This window comes from Ursus arctos, unplaced genomic scaffold (assembly GCF_023065955.2).
Source record: "Ursus arctos isolate Adak ecotype North America unplaced genomic scaffold, UrsArc2.0 scaffold_11, whole genome shotgun sequence".
NCBI lineage: Eukaryota > Metazoa > Chordata > Mammalia > Carnivora > Ursidae > Ursus > Ursus arctos.
Genome location: NW_026622775.1, coordinates 1060232 through 1076563, shown reverse-complemented (window position 1 = coordinate 1076563; position 16332 = coordinate 1060232). Strand labels below are relative to the sequence as shown.

The 16332-nt window shown below is 36.3% G+C and overlaps 1 protein-coding gene across 4 annotated transcripts in view; it reads left to right on the top strand.

Moving 5' to 3' along the window:
* Positions 1-16332, top strand: part of CXXC4 (CXXC finger protein 4) — a 420398-nt gene that overhangs the window by 378990 nt on the left and 25076 nt on the right. For 2 of the 4 annotated variants that reach the window (XR_008958577.1, XM_048212287.2), the window contains one exon: positions 895-4959. The exons of the other annotated variants lie outside the window; for them this stretch is intronic. Coding sequence is in view for 1 of the 2 variants with exons in the window: in XM_048212287.2 (XP_048068244.2) it covers positions 895-939 (45 nt within the window). In the remaining variant the exon portion in view is untranslated. Of the gene's footprint in view, positions 1-894; positions 4960-16332 lie in introns of those variants that run through there. 4 annotated transcript variants of the gene reach the window in all.

Genomic DNA, 16332 nt, shown 5'->3' with positions numbered 1-16332 from the left:
CCCTCTTTCATTTACCCCTATAGGAAAATTTAGCTTATTGGTTCTTATGTACCTTCAATATGTTCTCATGTGATTCTGTTTTTGAAAGAAGAGTATCGTATTATGAATTACTGTAATATTAATATAGAGAGGAAAATTCAGTACTTTACCATTTTTTCTGACAAAAAAAAAAAAATCCCCAAAACCCATAACTTTAAGCATTTTGTTAAAATGATTGCTCCTACTTTTGGTGCTAACTTATTACTCCTTTGGAAAACGATAGTCATTTTATGGTGCAAAAGGATAGTTACGCTCCACTGAGGAGTATTGGCTAGTGTAAGTTTGCTTCGTACATATGATATTAATTGTGGAAAATGCAGACTTTAAAATAGTGGCATATGTTGTCAGTATAGTTCTCATTAGATTATTTGTGGGAATGTTTAGCATCAGCAGTTGTTAAATGATAGAATTAATATCGATGTAATATTTTTTATTGTCCTGTCGTAAATGAAATTCCCCAGAATAAAGAAATTATGTCACTGAATTCTCTAAATATCGACCGCACACAGGATGTGTTTGTGTGCAAAGCAGATACAGACATCCTACTACTGCCTAATAGTTTGAACGTCCCCCGTTATTCCGACGACTCTCCATGTTCTAGGCTGTATTTCCTGTATTTTTTAGACCGATGTGTTTTAATCATCATATTCAGTAAATCAGCATTAAAGTCAACATCCTAATTTTTGTAATGTTCTAAGACTGAACATTTCTTTTTTTTATTAAATGTTGAAATATCCAAGTTATTATGTTGTGTATTGCTGACTAAAAATATTGCTGAAGTGTAAAGGAGAAAAATCTAATTTTATATTGGCATAGAAAGAAAGCTTAACTTGTTTTCTTGCTCTTTTTTTATAGAGAACACCTGTTCCCAGCGCTGAAGCATTCCGATGGTTCTTTTAAAGCAGTAGTATATCTTATTTTCAAGGCATTTGGAAGTGAAGGGCAAACTAATGTCTTCTTTTAAGAAACTGCTTAGTCCACCACTGAAGAAAATATCCAGATATTATTTTCATTTTATGTATAGGGGTTTCTTCCAAAAAAAAAAAAAAAAAAGGAAAAGAAAAGAAAAGAAAAAAGACGTATAAAAATAATCCGGGAGCTTGGGGAATTGGCCAGTCTATTTACTTTCCATACACTGATTCTTTCTTTGATGTAATTTAGCTATACTTAGTGAAGTTGTTGTCTATTTTGAAAGTGGCTGTAAAAAATAAGTTTGGGTAAACCCCTGCTGTAAAATCATGTATCTTTGCAAAGTACATATCTATACTTCATTTTCAAATATATGTGTTTCAGTACTGTAAACTGTACAGATAGCAGCTTGTATTTTGTGTGTTTAGACACAAGGAGACAATCATGTCTGAGCATCTATGGAGATTAACAGTTTGTACACAACAGTATGGTTCTGCGAGTTAAATCTGGAGCAATAAATTTTAGCTTTAAATATTTTTTGCCAGTTGTTTCTAGAAGCAGCAACAGCAGTGGCGTGCTTTGCCATGCGTCCTTCCGTAGAGACTTGATGCCAAGTTTTACAAGACGAAAAGATGGTGATGCATCCAGCAATTACCTTCAGTTGTATTGTTATGAGGGGAAGATGTTATGAAAGTTTCAATTAATCTTTTGAGCACTATATTAGAGTAGTGGTTACGCACTTGCATTGCTTACAAACGAGCTGTACAGAAGGGTATACCTCCCAAATACTTAGTGTAGTTGACTTGTCTTGGGTTGCACTGTAAGGCAGAGTACTCAGAGTAGTTGGAACATGCAGAATCAGTTGTATAAATTAAAAAAAAAAAAAGCAGTGTTTTCTAGGATACAGAGAAAAGTATCATATCTTAGGGGGAGAAATTCATGATTGACTTTTTTTTCTCAGCCCAACATGGGGTGTATGTATTTTTTGTTTGTTTATATTTTGCTCTTTTTTTATAGGAAAAAGAAACACTTAATAAAATGTACCCAAATGTTTTAATTCCATGTATGATATGAAATGGGTAGTTTGTTTTAAAATTTGAATACATAAAGACCTCCCGCATTGAGGCATGACTAGATGTATTTTTAAGTTAAAAAAAATTAAACACACTCATAAAAGTGAGGCTTTTAAGCTTCTTTTTATCTTCCTTTCTCATAGCCTCCCAGTTGGACCAGGGGCCTTCCCCTAGGCCCTCAGTGGAATGTTCCATTGCTCCCATTCCCAGTTTTGCCACTTGATGCTTTCATTCCTGAGAAGGCAGGGCCACATTCTGTGGAATCCCATAAGTGCAAACAGCCCCAAACACAAAGGAGCTAATGCTTCCTAGAGTCTGTGCTACCTTTTCATGTAAGATTTGGTTTTCTTAGGGCAATCAAGGTTCCAGAGGCTGTCCCAATAGGACAGATATTATTTGCGATGACATGATACCTAGGAAGTTTATTTCATTTTCTTTTTCTTGCCCGATCATAAAGACAGTTTTCATCTTCAGGAATAAAATAGGATTTAGCAAAAATACAGGGAGTATCGAAGTTGCCATGTTACTATAACTTTGGTTCTTTATCCACTAGCCGGCTGTTTTAGCCTGACATCCACTAGTCTGCTGAAAATGTTAGCAAGATGGATCATGCAAAGAAAAATAACCTGAGAAGAGAAAGGGTGATGAAAAGGGCTGTGAAGCTTTAGAAAGACTAGCAGATTAATAATTTTATAAAGCTAGTTGTAGTTGCAGATGGGACATAATATGACAGGAGATTTTCAAAAACACAGAAGGAGCGTTTCATCATCAGAGTCCGGGTGGGAGGGCGGAGAGGGTCCGTGCCAACGCCAATGTGAAAAGCAAGGGACTGAACCTGGCCAGAGTGGGAACACAAGGCCTCCAGTGACGGTCAAATGGGCTTTTTAAGGAAAATTTAGTCTATATTCCACCTATCCATGTTTCAAGAAGATCATTAAATCGTAAGCTAAAATGGGCTGTGTGTTAATTCTGAGATAGCTTTCTGCTTGATGTATATTCCTTTGAGGGTTTCTAGTTAGAATTTCTGTTTCTGCTGTGGGACCAATAGAACTACATGAGTTCTTTCTTGTCCAATTTTATTTGATTTTACTTATTTTTTAAGCCAATGTGCTAATTAATTACAAGTAAGTGAAAACTTACTTTCACATTTGAGTGGTAAGTTTGCCTTGCTTTTTGGAAAATGATGGTTGTTACTCCAGAGCTGAAGCGAGCGTCCGTTCAGGCTGCGTGAGGCATGCAATTACGTGTAAGGATCTCACGACAATGTACTGAGAGTCTGAAATACATGCTAGCATTGCATGTCTTGATGTGTTTTTGTTTTCTTAAAGAACTAATGAATCTGTATATTGTAAAATGTGGTGTTTTCCATGTCAATTCAGTTTTTTTAATGAAAGAAAATCTGTTGATTATTGAAATGGGAAAGTGCAGCTTTTCTTTAATTCTCTTATATGTTTTTATTCTTGACATCGTTCTTTTACACCACCCATTTTTTATGTTTCTGGTAAAACTCTATATAATGTAGGGTACATAGCAAGTTCTTGTTGGTGATGCTGAAGAAAGATGCTACGCTTCCAGCCTCCCTTTGGTTCTCTTCTCCGTAAGTCCATATACTGAGAACTTGTAACGCATATCATTATAACCCTGAGGGAGTGCGTTAAAGGGTTACATTTTTCACGACTCTAAAATACCAATGCAGTGAAACTTTTGAAAATTGTTCACTGTATGGTTCATATTTGGTACCAAGAATATTCAGAAGATAGCAATCAGAATATAGACGTGGCGGACTATACAACTTAAAAATTACATATCAGAGAAGCCAAATTAAAAGCTTTGTAAGAGAGGTCGACATACGCAGGGCTCTTACCTTCTCTAGGTGTAGACGAGGAGATGCCACGTTCTGTCAGCAGTTGGGGAGAGCTGAAAAATACGCAGGGTGTTGGTACAAAGGGCAATGAACCAATTTCCTTGTCAGCTGCTCTGAGCACCCTAAACATTACAAGAACCTCGTAATGCAAACCTCCGTCTTTCCAGGCCTTCAGACCAAAGTGGCTTTCTGATGGATTTTGTCTGCCTGTGTACAAGAGGAGGCATATTTACAAACGAGAAATGCATCCATCCTTAGGAGAGAACACAGGAAAAGTCTTTCTCCAGTGTAAGAGTATACAAAAACATCTCCCGGTTGCTTAATCCCCAACACCCAACTTCCTCCTTCTAAACACATTTACAGGGAGCAAGATTTCGTGGGCTTCCCGTGAATTAGTATTAAGCAATCACTAACCGGAAGGAATATTCCCTTCCTTTCATTTAGAATCCCTGGCATGTAAATTGTACAATTAATGCTCAAGCATATAAAGTCTTTAAGCCGATAGTATCTGTAATCAAATAATGGAAAAAAGGAAAGCAGTTAAATGAGCACACTATTCAGGGTCAAACATGTTCAGCAAAAAGCCGTAGTGGGGCTTTGATCATGGTTAGTTCACAGTGATATCAAACAGTTGGTTCTCATGTAACAACTAAATGTTTCAGATTTTGTTTTTATTAAATTTGGCAGTTTCACACTGAGATCTGTATTCCTAGTGAATAAAAGATAGCTACTATGTGAGGAGGGATTCCATTTTCACAATGGCAAGGAAGTCAGATATTTCAGGAACATGGGCCACAAAATGTACTCCTTTCACAGCGTTCTCCTATTCTGAACTGTGCAGTCATCTATTAAATTTTCTAATAGATATTTGTGTAAGGTGTATGTATGCTTGTGCAATTATAAAAAAGCAGTTTTGGAAAACAGTGTATTTATTAAAGAAAATTACTTATGGGGCATGTACAAAACTGTAAAAAAAAAAAAAAAACTAAAAAAAAAAACCACATTCAATTTGCCCAGTAAAGTTGTTTTTGTGAAATTTCTGTGTTGTTGAATAAAGGACTTTAGTATTCAAAATATCTCTATTTTTCCATGAACAAATTTTATTTGTGGGATTTGAAGTAATGAACATATGATCCTGAAAATCTAATTTTGTTTATGATAAAAAAAGTTTATAATTCTACACTTGCCCTTATGTCAGCAGAACGAATACTGTATATAAATCTTTCATAAAATATGCCAGTTTTGTTCATTTTGTTTTTCCTCATAGATTTTGTCTTTCTCATATACTTAAAGAAAGGAAAAAAGAAGAACACGGTTCTTTTCACTTTTCTAAAGGATATATTCTTTATTGAAAGCTTTAAAAGGTCACCTAAATAGAGGAAGAAATGAATGTATCCAAACTTTTCTCCTTCCTTCTCCATCCTAAGTGTGCCAGGAGAAAGCATCTCATGAATGCCTTGTGCCACGAATGAAACGTCCTGGTGGTAATACTTGAAAGCCTTCGAGTGCATGAAGAAATGCGCAACACTGGAATTCTGTCTTCAGCCCCTCCCAGCAATAGTCTGAGATTAAATTTTAATTGTGTTCCTTTTTCTATTGTGGAATGCTGTGGTCCAACCATGCTGCTTATTACTTGGTGGTGAATGTGCTTAACCCTTACTTACTTCACTGCTTCTCAGAACAAAGCTCTCATTTTTTTGATGCCTCATAACCTACAAGAAATGTAGAACACAATTTTACATCTTGGAAGTCTTTAATATGATTGCAAACCCGGAACTTCAAACAATTGAGAGAGTCCATGTCCACAGAAAATCATAACATTTTAGAAGATTTTTATAAATTTTAGAAATTTCAGGATGTGTTGTCTTAGTATAATGTCACAAATAAAAAACTCTCTTGGCCATGGCAACAGAGTTAGATTACGTAGTCTGAGGAAGAAGAATTAGGTAACTTGAATTATGGGAGTTCCTCGATCCTCAGCAATTTTTTCAGGTGAGTTGTTGTGTTTCTTTATTATATTGTGGTATAAGCAACAATAGGGCAAAAATACAGAATTGGGTTTTCATAGAAAATAACTTTCCTTATTTGAAATCTTCAAAGATACAAATACTTGGAGGTTCATTTGTAATGATAAGAGAATAATTCAAAATAGTTTGAATTAATCAAGAAGGGAGATGGGAGAAGTTCTATACCATATTTAGACACTGAGTCCGATAATTTCATATGGTTTCTGCAAAAATCATGTATTTTTTTTCAATTTGTTTATTGGTAAAAGATTTTATTTGCATGTTTTATGTAGAAGCTATTCTCCATTTTATTTCTACCCTTGTCTTTATTTTGTCTCTTTTTAGTGGTGAAAAAATGTTGTTTGAAGTAAATGCAATGAACACATTTAAGGTTTTATTTGCATACACTACATAAGTAGAGTAGTTACCTAAGAAATTTATTCTTATTTAGAAATTTTATTTCTAATCTTTCTTCTAACATCTTGGCTTAAGATCTGTCTTGTGCCCTTTGCAATTCAGTTTGGGGGCCAATTTTTAAGGTAATATTTCTTATTTTTAAGATATATATATATATATATATATATATATATATATATATATATATATAATTAAATGTTAACCAAACTATCTTTTTAGTCTGAGTCAATGTTTTGTTTATAGTATGTTACTTATGAGAAAAATCATTCTGGTTAACAAGTGTTATAATTTCACAAAGTGGAAGCAGTGTACAGACCTCTTTCCAAGAACAGTACTTTTAAAAGCTACTCTTAATCCTGTATAAATCCTGCATGTAAAGCATTTTTAATAGAGGACTGAATTACATGACTTCTTCAGTAGTTATATGGTAGGAGAATCTGATTGCCTGATTTGAGTTACGATCTTCTGCTTATGACTTTTCCAAAAAGTGATCTTCTATCTAAAATTATATGGTTTCAGGAAAACTGTACAAAGTGGAAGGGAAGGTAGAAAACCATATAGTTAAATGGTACAGTTTTACTTTTGACACCATCATAAAACATACGTAGCTGAAAATTCATATTCATTGTATCCTTCAAGAACTTTCCTTATTTTTGCATGAATTGCCTTATGATTTTATTTATGACTTTATTGATAAATATTTATATTTAATTTTATTTATTAATATTGAATTAATATGTGTATGGGTGAAGCTAGATCAGTCTGTGTGTGTGTGTGTGTGTGTGTTTAGTCAGCAGAGTTTAAGTCATGCCCCACAATAGCTAAGGATCAGTATAGGTTATTAAACATTTTTCATGGCTAAGATGTGGTCGCTGTTGTGCCATTGCAATTGAATTTGATGACTGAGCATCTTATAATGCTTAACCTATTGTCTGGGGATCGGAAAATTTGGGGAAACTATATGGACTCTTTTCGGCTTTTTAGATGCTCTTCCTTTGGTTCTCTATATCCTTTCAGTCATTTAAGGGACTGTATTGAAAATTATGTGTACAATTTGTTCCCCAAATGAGTTATTTATCTTTATATAATTTTAACATTGTAGGTATATTTATATACTCTTCAGTTACTCTTATGTATGTATATCTGAGTGTCAAGTGCACATCCAATGGCTAATAGATGACTTAATCCATAGCTTATATATTTTGACCATATGGAAATGCCTTTATCCACCCCAAAATTCATGATGTCTACAGAGCAGCAGTAAGAAGAACATTGGGAATATTTTTTTGTGTTGACAAACCAGCAATTGATTTAATTCCTCATTTATTCAACAAGTATTATTGTGTATCTTCAATGTGCCAGCTACTGGGAATATCAGGATGAATAAAACATGATTCCTGACACATTTACCATCACCATGGAACTCAATCAAATGGTTGAAATAAATACACAAATAAATAAAAACAGTGGAAAATGTGAATGGACCAGGCATCGTGTGGAGGAGTGGCAAGAAGAGATAGAGTGAAGCTCTTGAATTTCACATTCTTCCCAGTTGAAAGAAGAGGGCAAGGCTTGAACACTCCTGGGGTGTAAAACCTGATGGTACAGGAGTGAGCCAAAGAGATTGGAACTGCAGGAAGGAAAAAGACAAAGTTCAAACGACCTGAGAGATACTACCACCCTAGTCCAAGTTGCTGTCATTTCTCATGGGGATGGCAGGAATACCTTGAAGATATTGTGGGTTTAGTTCGAGACCACCATAAAGCAAATATTGCAATAAAGCAAGCCAAACAAATTTGGTTTCTGGTGCATTTAAAAGATGTTTAGACTGCTGTGGTCTATTAAGTGTGGGATAGCATTATGTCAAAACCAAAAACCAAAAACAATGTTCATTCCTTAATTAAAAACTACTCTGTTACTAAAACATGCTAACCATCATCTAAGCCTTCAACGAGTTGTAATCATTTTGCTGGTGGAGGGTCTTGCCTCAGTATTGATGGCTACTGATTGATCAGGGTGGTGGTTGCCAAAGGTCAGGGTAGCTGTGGCAATTTCTTAAAATAAGACAACAATGAAGTTTGCTGAATTGATTGATTCCCTTTCATGAACGATTTCTCTGTAGCAAACGGTGTTTGAAACATTTTACCTACAGTAGACTTTTCTCAAAATTGGAGACAGTTCTCTGAAATCCTGCTGCTGCTTTATCAGCAAGGTTTATGTACTATTCTAAATCCTTTGTTGTCATTTCAATAGTCTTCACGGCATCTTCATCAGGAATAGGTTCCATCTCAAGAGACCACTTTCTTTGTTCATCCATAAGAAGCAACTCTTCATCCATTTTTATCATGAGATTGCAGCAATGTAGTCCCATCTTCAGTCTCTACTTCTAACTCTAGTTCTCTTGCTGTTTTTCACCACATCTGCAGTTACTTCCTCTGCTGAAGTTTTGAAACCCTCAAAGTCATCTATTCGGGTTAGAATCAACTTCTTCCAAATTCCTGCTTATGTTAATAGTTAACTTCTTCCCATAAACCACAACTGTTCTTACTGGCATCTAGAATGGTGAATACTTTCTGGAAGGTTTTCAATTTGCTTTGCCCAGTTCCATATCTATGGCAGCTACACCCTTACTAACTGTATTTCTTCAATAAAAAGACTTGAAAGTTGAAATTACTCCTTGATCCCTGGGCTGTAGGATGCATGTTGTGTTAACAGGCATGAAAACAACATGAATCTCGTTGTACATCTCCATCAGAACTCTTGGGTGACACGGTGTATTGTCACAGAGCAGTAATATTTGAAGGAAACTTTTTTTTTCCTGAGTAAGAGTGGGCTTAAAATAATGTTGTAAACAGATTTGCTTTCATCCAGGCTTTATTGTTCCATTTATAGAACACAGATGGAGTAGATTTAGCATAATTTTTAAGGCCCCAAGGATTTGGGGGATGGTAAATGAAGTCCTAGATGGCATCTTCTTCCAACAGAAGACTGTTTTATCTAAGTTGAAAATCTGTTGTTTAGTGTAGCCACCTTCTTTAATGATCTTAGCTAGAACTTCTGGATAACTTGCTGCTTTACTTTGCATTTTGATGTTATGGAGATGGCTTCTTTCCTTAAATCCCATGAACCAACCTCTGCTAGCTTCCAACTTTTCTTCTGCAGCTTCCTCACACCGTTCAGTCTTCATAGAATTGAAGAGAGTGACAGCCTTGCTCTGGATTCAGTTTTGTCTTAAGGGAATGTTGTGGCTGGTTTGATCTTCTATCCAGACCATTCGAACTTTTTCCATAGCAGCAATAAGGCTGTTTCACTTTCTTAGCATTCATATGTTCACTGGAAAAACACTTTTAATTTTCTTCAAGAATATTTACTTTACCTTCACTAATTTATTTGGCTCTTTGGTGCAAGAGTCCTGGCTTTCAGCCTTTCTCAGCTTTTGATAGACCTTCCTCACTAAGCTTAATCATTTTTAGTTTTTGATTTAAGGTGAGAGATATGTGACTCTTCCTTTCAGTTGAACATTTAAAGGGTTAGTGACTGGCCTAATTTCAATATTGTCGTGTCTCAGGGACTAGGGAGGCCCAAGGAGAGAGAGGGGGGATGAGTAGTAAATGGAGCCGTCAGAACACACTCAACACTCATCTATTAAGTTCACTGTCCTGCATGCGTGTGGTCGCGGCACCCAGAGCAATTGCACTAGTAACATCAAAGAACACCGACCGCCATAACAAATATAATAATAATAGAGTCTGAAATATTCTGAGAGTTACCAAAATATGACACAGAAACATGGAGTGAGTAAATCACACACAGAGTTCATGTGATTCCATGCTGTTGTCAGTGATTTCTCATTGCCCTTAGAATAAAAACCTAAATGTCATCTGTGAGGCTCTTGTGACCTGGCTCTGTAATCTCATGCCATCCCTTTTTCTCTTTATGCTCCATCTGCTTCAACTTTTTTCTTAAATCCTTATACTTGCAAGATGGGTTTTTCTTCCCACCTCAGGACATTTTGTTCACGTTGTTTTTAATATTTGGAATTTTCTTTCCTTCTTTATTCTCCTGGATAATGTCTTCTGAATAATGGATATTCAGAACTTAGCTTCACTTTTAAAAAGGAATTTCTAAGTTTTGTGACTATGTCAATTCACCTATTATAGGTCCTTATTGTACCCTGTATATTTTCCTAGGAATTATTAATGAATCATTTCTTTCAATAAATATACATTACACATTTACCATGTGCTCTTCACTCATTCAGGCAACTAGAATATATGCATACACAAATAAGACAAAAATTCCTGCGTTCATAGAATTTATTTACATTCTAGTGCAAAGAAAGAGGTCACAACAAAGAAGTAAACAAATGTCAAGGTCACATGGTAATACGTACTATGGGTACAACTAAGGACGGGGAATGAGATTAGGAATGTGGTAGAGGATGAGGAAGAGTTGGCATTTTAAATGGATGGTCAGAGAAAGCTGAACTGAGAAGGCAATATTTGAGGTAAGACCTGAAGGAGGCAAGTAAGTAAGTACAGCATATGAACATCTTAGAAACAGCCTACCCAGAAAGGGAATGGGAAGTACAAAGACCTTGTGACAAGAATGGGACTGGAGCTTTCAAGGGCCAGCAAGAAATCCGTTGTGTCTTGAGTGCAGTGGGTAAGAGAGAAAATAGTAGGAACTACAGTTAGAGAAGTGAGAGTGACAAGATTGTATGGAGTCAGCTTAAGGACTTTGAGTTTTACTCAGAAGGAGAAAGGAAATCTTTGGAGCATTGGATTAGAGGGAGACGTGATCCAACTTATATTATAAAAGGACCGCTTTGACTATCATGTTGACAGTAGACCATAGATCCAGAATGGAGGAAGGGAAACCAGTTTGGGGGACAGGCATTGCCATAACCCAAGGGAAAGAAGATGGTGGGAACAGAGTGTTAGCAGTGGACATTGTAAAAAGTGGTTGAATTCAGCGTATAGTTTGAAATATAGGAAATAGAATTTGTAGACAGGTAGGGCTTTAGATATGTAAGTAAGAGAAAAATTAATAATGCCAGGGATTTGGTGTGAATAACTGGAAAAGTGAAGTTGCAATTTACTGAGATGGGGAAGACTGAATTTTGGCCTTGGACATATTAAGTTTAAGCTGATACTCAGACATTCAAATAAAGATGTCAAGCATAAAACTGGTATGGGCTTGGAGTTCAAGGTAGAATTATAGGATGGGCTTTTAGGTGGTATTTAAAAATAATGACCCTGGGGGCACCTGGGTGGGTCTGTCGGTTAAGCATCTGACCCTTGATTTTGGCTCAGGTCATGATACTGGGATCCTGGGATCAAGCCCTGCTTTGGGCTCCACGCTCAGCAGGGAGTCTGCTTGCTGAGTCTTCCCCTCTCCCCCTGCCCCTCCCCATGCTTGTGGGCGCATGCTCTCTCTCTCTCTCTCTCTCAAATAAATAAATAAATAAAAAGTCTTTAAAAGAAAATAATAAGCCTAGATGAGATTATCAAGGGAGTAAATATGGATAGATAAGGGACAGGAAAGTCAAGGACTGAGATCTTGGACTCATCTATCATAGTTGTACTTCCACCTTTATTGTAATCATTATTGGATTGGTGCCGATCTCCCACACTGACCAAGGTAGAGAGGAAATGGAAACCCAAGGGAAAATCCTGCAGGTACATTCTTCCGTTTCCTCCTCTTCCCCTTCATCCCCCTCAATTTATCCCATCTCCATTGCACACAAAAGCTTGCACTTACTAGTTATGTTTATCTGTACACATTCTAATGCAATAATTACATGTGACTTTTAACACAAATAGAAATACATCAAGTTCAGATGCTGACCAGAATTAGTGCAATAAAAAAATAAGCACAATTTTACTGTACTTGGTCTAACCTAATTTATCTTTCTGTTCTTAAATTTGTGTTAGCAATTCCATTAAAGGAGATGAAATTAGTCTCTTATTTAACATCTCAGGGACCAAAATGTTTGAACAGAAAGTGGATAGATGTTAAAACCACAAACTGAGAATTGAGATTGTTTGGTTGACTCTTAGTCACGAGACAGAAAGATTTTCAAATTTGCCCAAATTTTCCTTCACAAGGAAAGAAGTTGGCTAAGTAGTACAGAAATATTAGAATGGAAATTTCAAATACTTACTAGTTTTGTTATTTACCACTGATTCTTCACTGAGTTACTCATGCATATTTTCATTAATAGCCTGAATGAATTACAGGAGGAGTGGTTAAGAGAGAAGTGTGTCTTTATATTTTGTATGCAAGAGAAAGCATTTTGCACCAGAATCTCCTTAGACAAGAGTTTCAGTTTCAAACTTACCATCTGACAGAAATTTCTACATACCAGAAGTTTTCCATTGAATCCTTTCCACCAGAGTTCTAAGGACTAAACAATGAGTAGCTCCAAATCTGAAAGAACTGAATGGTAATTATTTCAGTCCATTAAAGTCCTGAGAACCTCAATATAACCAGAACAAGAAAAGAAATGATCAATGACTATAACAAAAACTGAAATGCTTGATTTCACAGTTTGGTAGAGAATGTTGTGGCTCTTACGAGACGCCATGAATAAAAAAAAACTGAGTCGAAAATAATTCAGCATTATGACCACAGTCTATACTTTCCTTAGGAGCCGGGGCACCATTGTCACCAAGGATGTAGAATTTCTGAGGCTTACCAGCTGATTTCATCACTAAGAAACATATCACATAAGGATCCCCAGCACTCTGTCTGTTGTATCGAGTACTGGTTAATTTACAGGCTGAATTATTAAATGTACGCCCACACCACAACAAAACTGTGGACCTGAGAAGATGTAGTGCTTTCCAGTTTATAAAGTCTGTCAGAGACCGAGTTCTTAAATGGCCAATTTGAAGGAAGCTGGCACACAGTTTAAAGATGGAATTTGAGTCATGGCTGATGATACACTTTTACTTGTTTAGCCTTTTATGAAGCTTGTTGGCATGACTTGAACAGATTTGCTGTTTCTATTCTAACTGCATTGTGTATGGCATGAGGAATGCTGATTAATTCTTGTCGGTAATCATCACACATGCTGCCAATGTTGTACATTTATATCCTCCATTACATAATCTATGTATGCATTCCTTATGTTATTAGTGGAAGTGGCATGTAATAGGTAAATACGCCTGCTCCTGATTTAGATTTAAAATGACTGTTGATCCTTTTCTGTCTTTAAGAGTTAGAAACTGCATCAGATGGAGTAATGTGGTATAGGCTTCATCAGCTTCAACTAACTTTAATTAGAATTCTTTAATTGTCCCTACAGCTGCCACCGATAGTAAACTCTAGAATATCAATTGTAATTGGAAGATAAATTTGCATTTTATTCATGGCATGAAGTTAATATGTCTTACTTTGCGAACTGTAAGGCTGTGAAGCTCTTTGGTGACATTGGAGTGTCCCCAAATAGCCCTTTTTGATTGTTTGATACTTGGATACTAGGTGATTGTCTTATCAGCTTACTTCTAAAAAGAAAAGTAAGTAAAAAAATGACTTCTAGTCTACTTACTGATTTATTCAGAGACTAGTGGGTAGATAGGTTTTTTATATAATGGGTTACAGTTTGAAAAGACTTTTCACAAGAAGTCCTAAGGCTTTAAGAGTAAGTAAACTGTGTCCCTTCTTGCTTTATGCTCACAAATTACAATTGACAGCAGAGTTGTATAGGAAAAGGAGAGACAAATAAATAACAGATAATATAACAAAACTAATGTATGCATATCTTCATAACCTTATTCCCAACTTTCTCAATCTTTTTTTGAGTTGCTAAGTTAGAACGGCCAAATCAGATTAGATTCAATATAATTAGCCTTCCTGTTTTCAAGGAGACTAAATGAAGTTCCAGTTTCTGAGAACAGCACTGTTCATAATCTTTAATTTCGTAGTCATCTACTCCTTAGAGAAAGTGGAAAGTGTAACTACTCACAATGGCTTAAATAATAAAGAAGGAATATATTATCTTAGCAAATTGAAAGGTCCTGAGAAGACTAAAGCAAGGATCACACTATTTTCTCTTATTCTCTCTGCCTCCATAGTCCTCCTGGTCAGATTTCTTCCGAGGCCTCATCTGTTTTTGTGGCCTCTACCACCTCTAAATGTTTATTTTTCATTGCTAGGAATTCTTGCATAGGGAAAACTTTTCAGACAACTCCAGCAAAATCCCAGAATTAATTCTAGGCAGATCCAGTTGAACTTATACTCTGTGCCCCACACTTAGCCAGTCTGTGTTAAACAGAGAAGTTTTGGTTACTCTCAGGCAAATGCAATATGCAAGTTTTGGTAACTAGGCTATGCTTAAGATCTGAACTGAATGGAGATAAATCTTTTCCAACTACATTTACTGAGAATAAAAGGAGAGTAGTTCTCCAGGGAAAATCAGAGTATGACTATCATAAACAAAAAGGTAAATTGATATTGGACAAGTAAAAGAATGAATGAAAGTAGAGTAGCAAGTAAAGACTGAAAAAGGGTAAAGAGAAGGAAGAGAACAAGAGGAAAGGAGAGAGAAAATAAAGGGAAATGATTAGTGTATGCCAAATGATATTTTATCGAAGGGTTAACGGGCAAGGAAGCAGCAGGAGGGAAGAGGCAGAGAAACCGAGATGTTCACTGGAATCCTAATAGGATAATTAATTTCTGTATAATTGTGTGATAACTCTATTTGGTTAACTTGAAAGATCCATTTTTATTAATTAGTCATGTGTATGCGTAAACACACACACAGGCACACGCAACACCATTATGTCTGTGGGTCTACACGAGTTACCCCATTGCTTTACAGAAATGTGTACAAATATTGTTTCAGAGAACTCGGACAAGATCACAAAATCTCAAAATACAGATCAGATTTTAGCCACCATCTTTAACATGCATTTTGCACAGATTCCTTAATTGTATTTGCTGCCTCATCACTGAAGCTACATCTCACTAGATTTGGCACAACGAGTATGATTGACGCCAAAGGTGTACTAGTTTCAGCATACTTAATATCTTGGACTCAATTACTTTACGTTCATGAGAAAAGTCATATTTGCTATTCTTAGGAACAGCAGGTCACATTTCCCATTTGGTGCTTTTATTTTATCAAATAATAAAACCATATGTCATAAAACACTTAAATGATTGTAACAACATTGGTATGAAAACAAAGATGGCACATTTGAAGAAACTGTACCATGGGCGGTAGCGACAGCTTAATGTGTTTGCTCTTTGTTGAAAAGGAAAGTGTAAATCCTGCATTTAGGACTTCTGGTTTCCACTCAAAATACAGAGAACTAGGAAATGTATCACTAAACTTTACTGAGAGCAGAGGAGGATCTGTGTCAGAGGAAAAGTGAAGTTAAAACCACAAGATGGGGGAATAAATGCAGGGCAGGTAAGTGCAATAACTGTCCACTACATGGAAAAACAGAAACTCTCATCATTGCCTGCACTTAAATCTCTCAGCTAGAGAAGGAAGAAGTGCACAGTAAGTGGGGCCTAGAATCTCGTGAGAGAAACAGGCAGTATTCCTAAGTGTTCGAATCCATACTCTCTGTTGCCAACACGTGAGAGATCCTCCTCTCCTCTCTGTCCCTGTGGTTCAGGTAGACTGACTTCACGCTGGTCGCTTTGGGGGTGAGTGAGGGAGTACCTGGGCCCATCTTGATTAATAAACTGGTGATTCAGGGATAGTTACAAGATACATGTCTAGTGGAACCAGGATTCTCTCTCAGCCTCTCTCTCTCTCTCTCAGAAACCACTGCAGAGAGTGAAACATTTTTTTCTGCTAAGGTTGCCAAAGTGGGAGATGGTATGACTGGAACCTCTGGTGACCATGTTGCTAATTCCCAAGAGTGGGAATCTTCCTGAAAATGAAGCTAAACATATTCAAACCCGGATTAGAGACAAAGAAAAAGACATCTAACAAGATCTCTTAAACATACAGATTCAGCTATGCCTGTTACTGGGTTTTTAGTTACAATCAATTCTTATTATT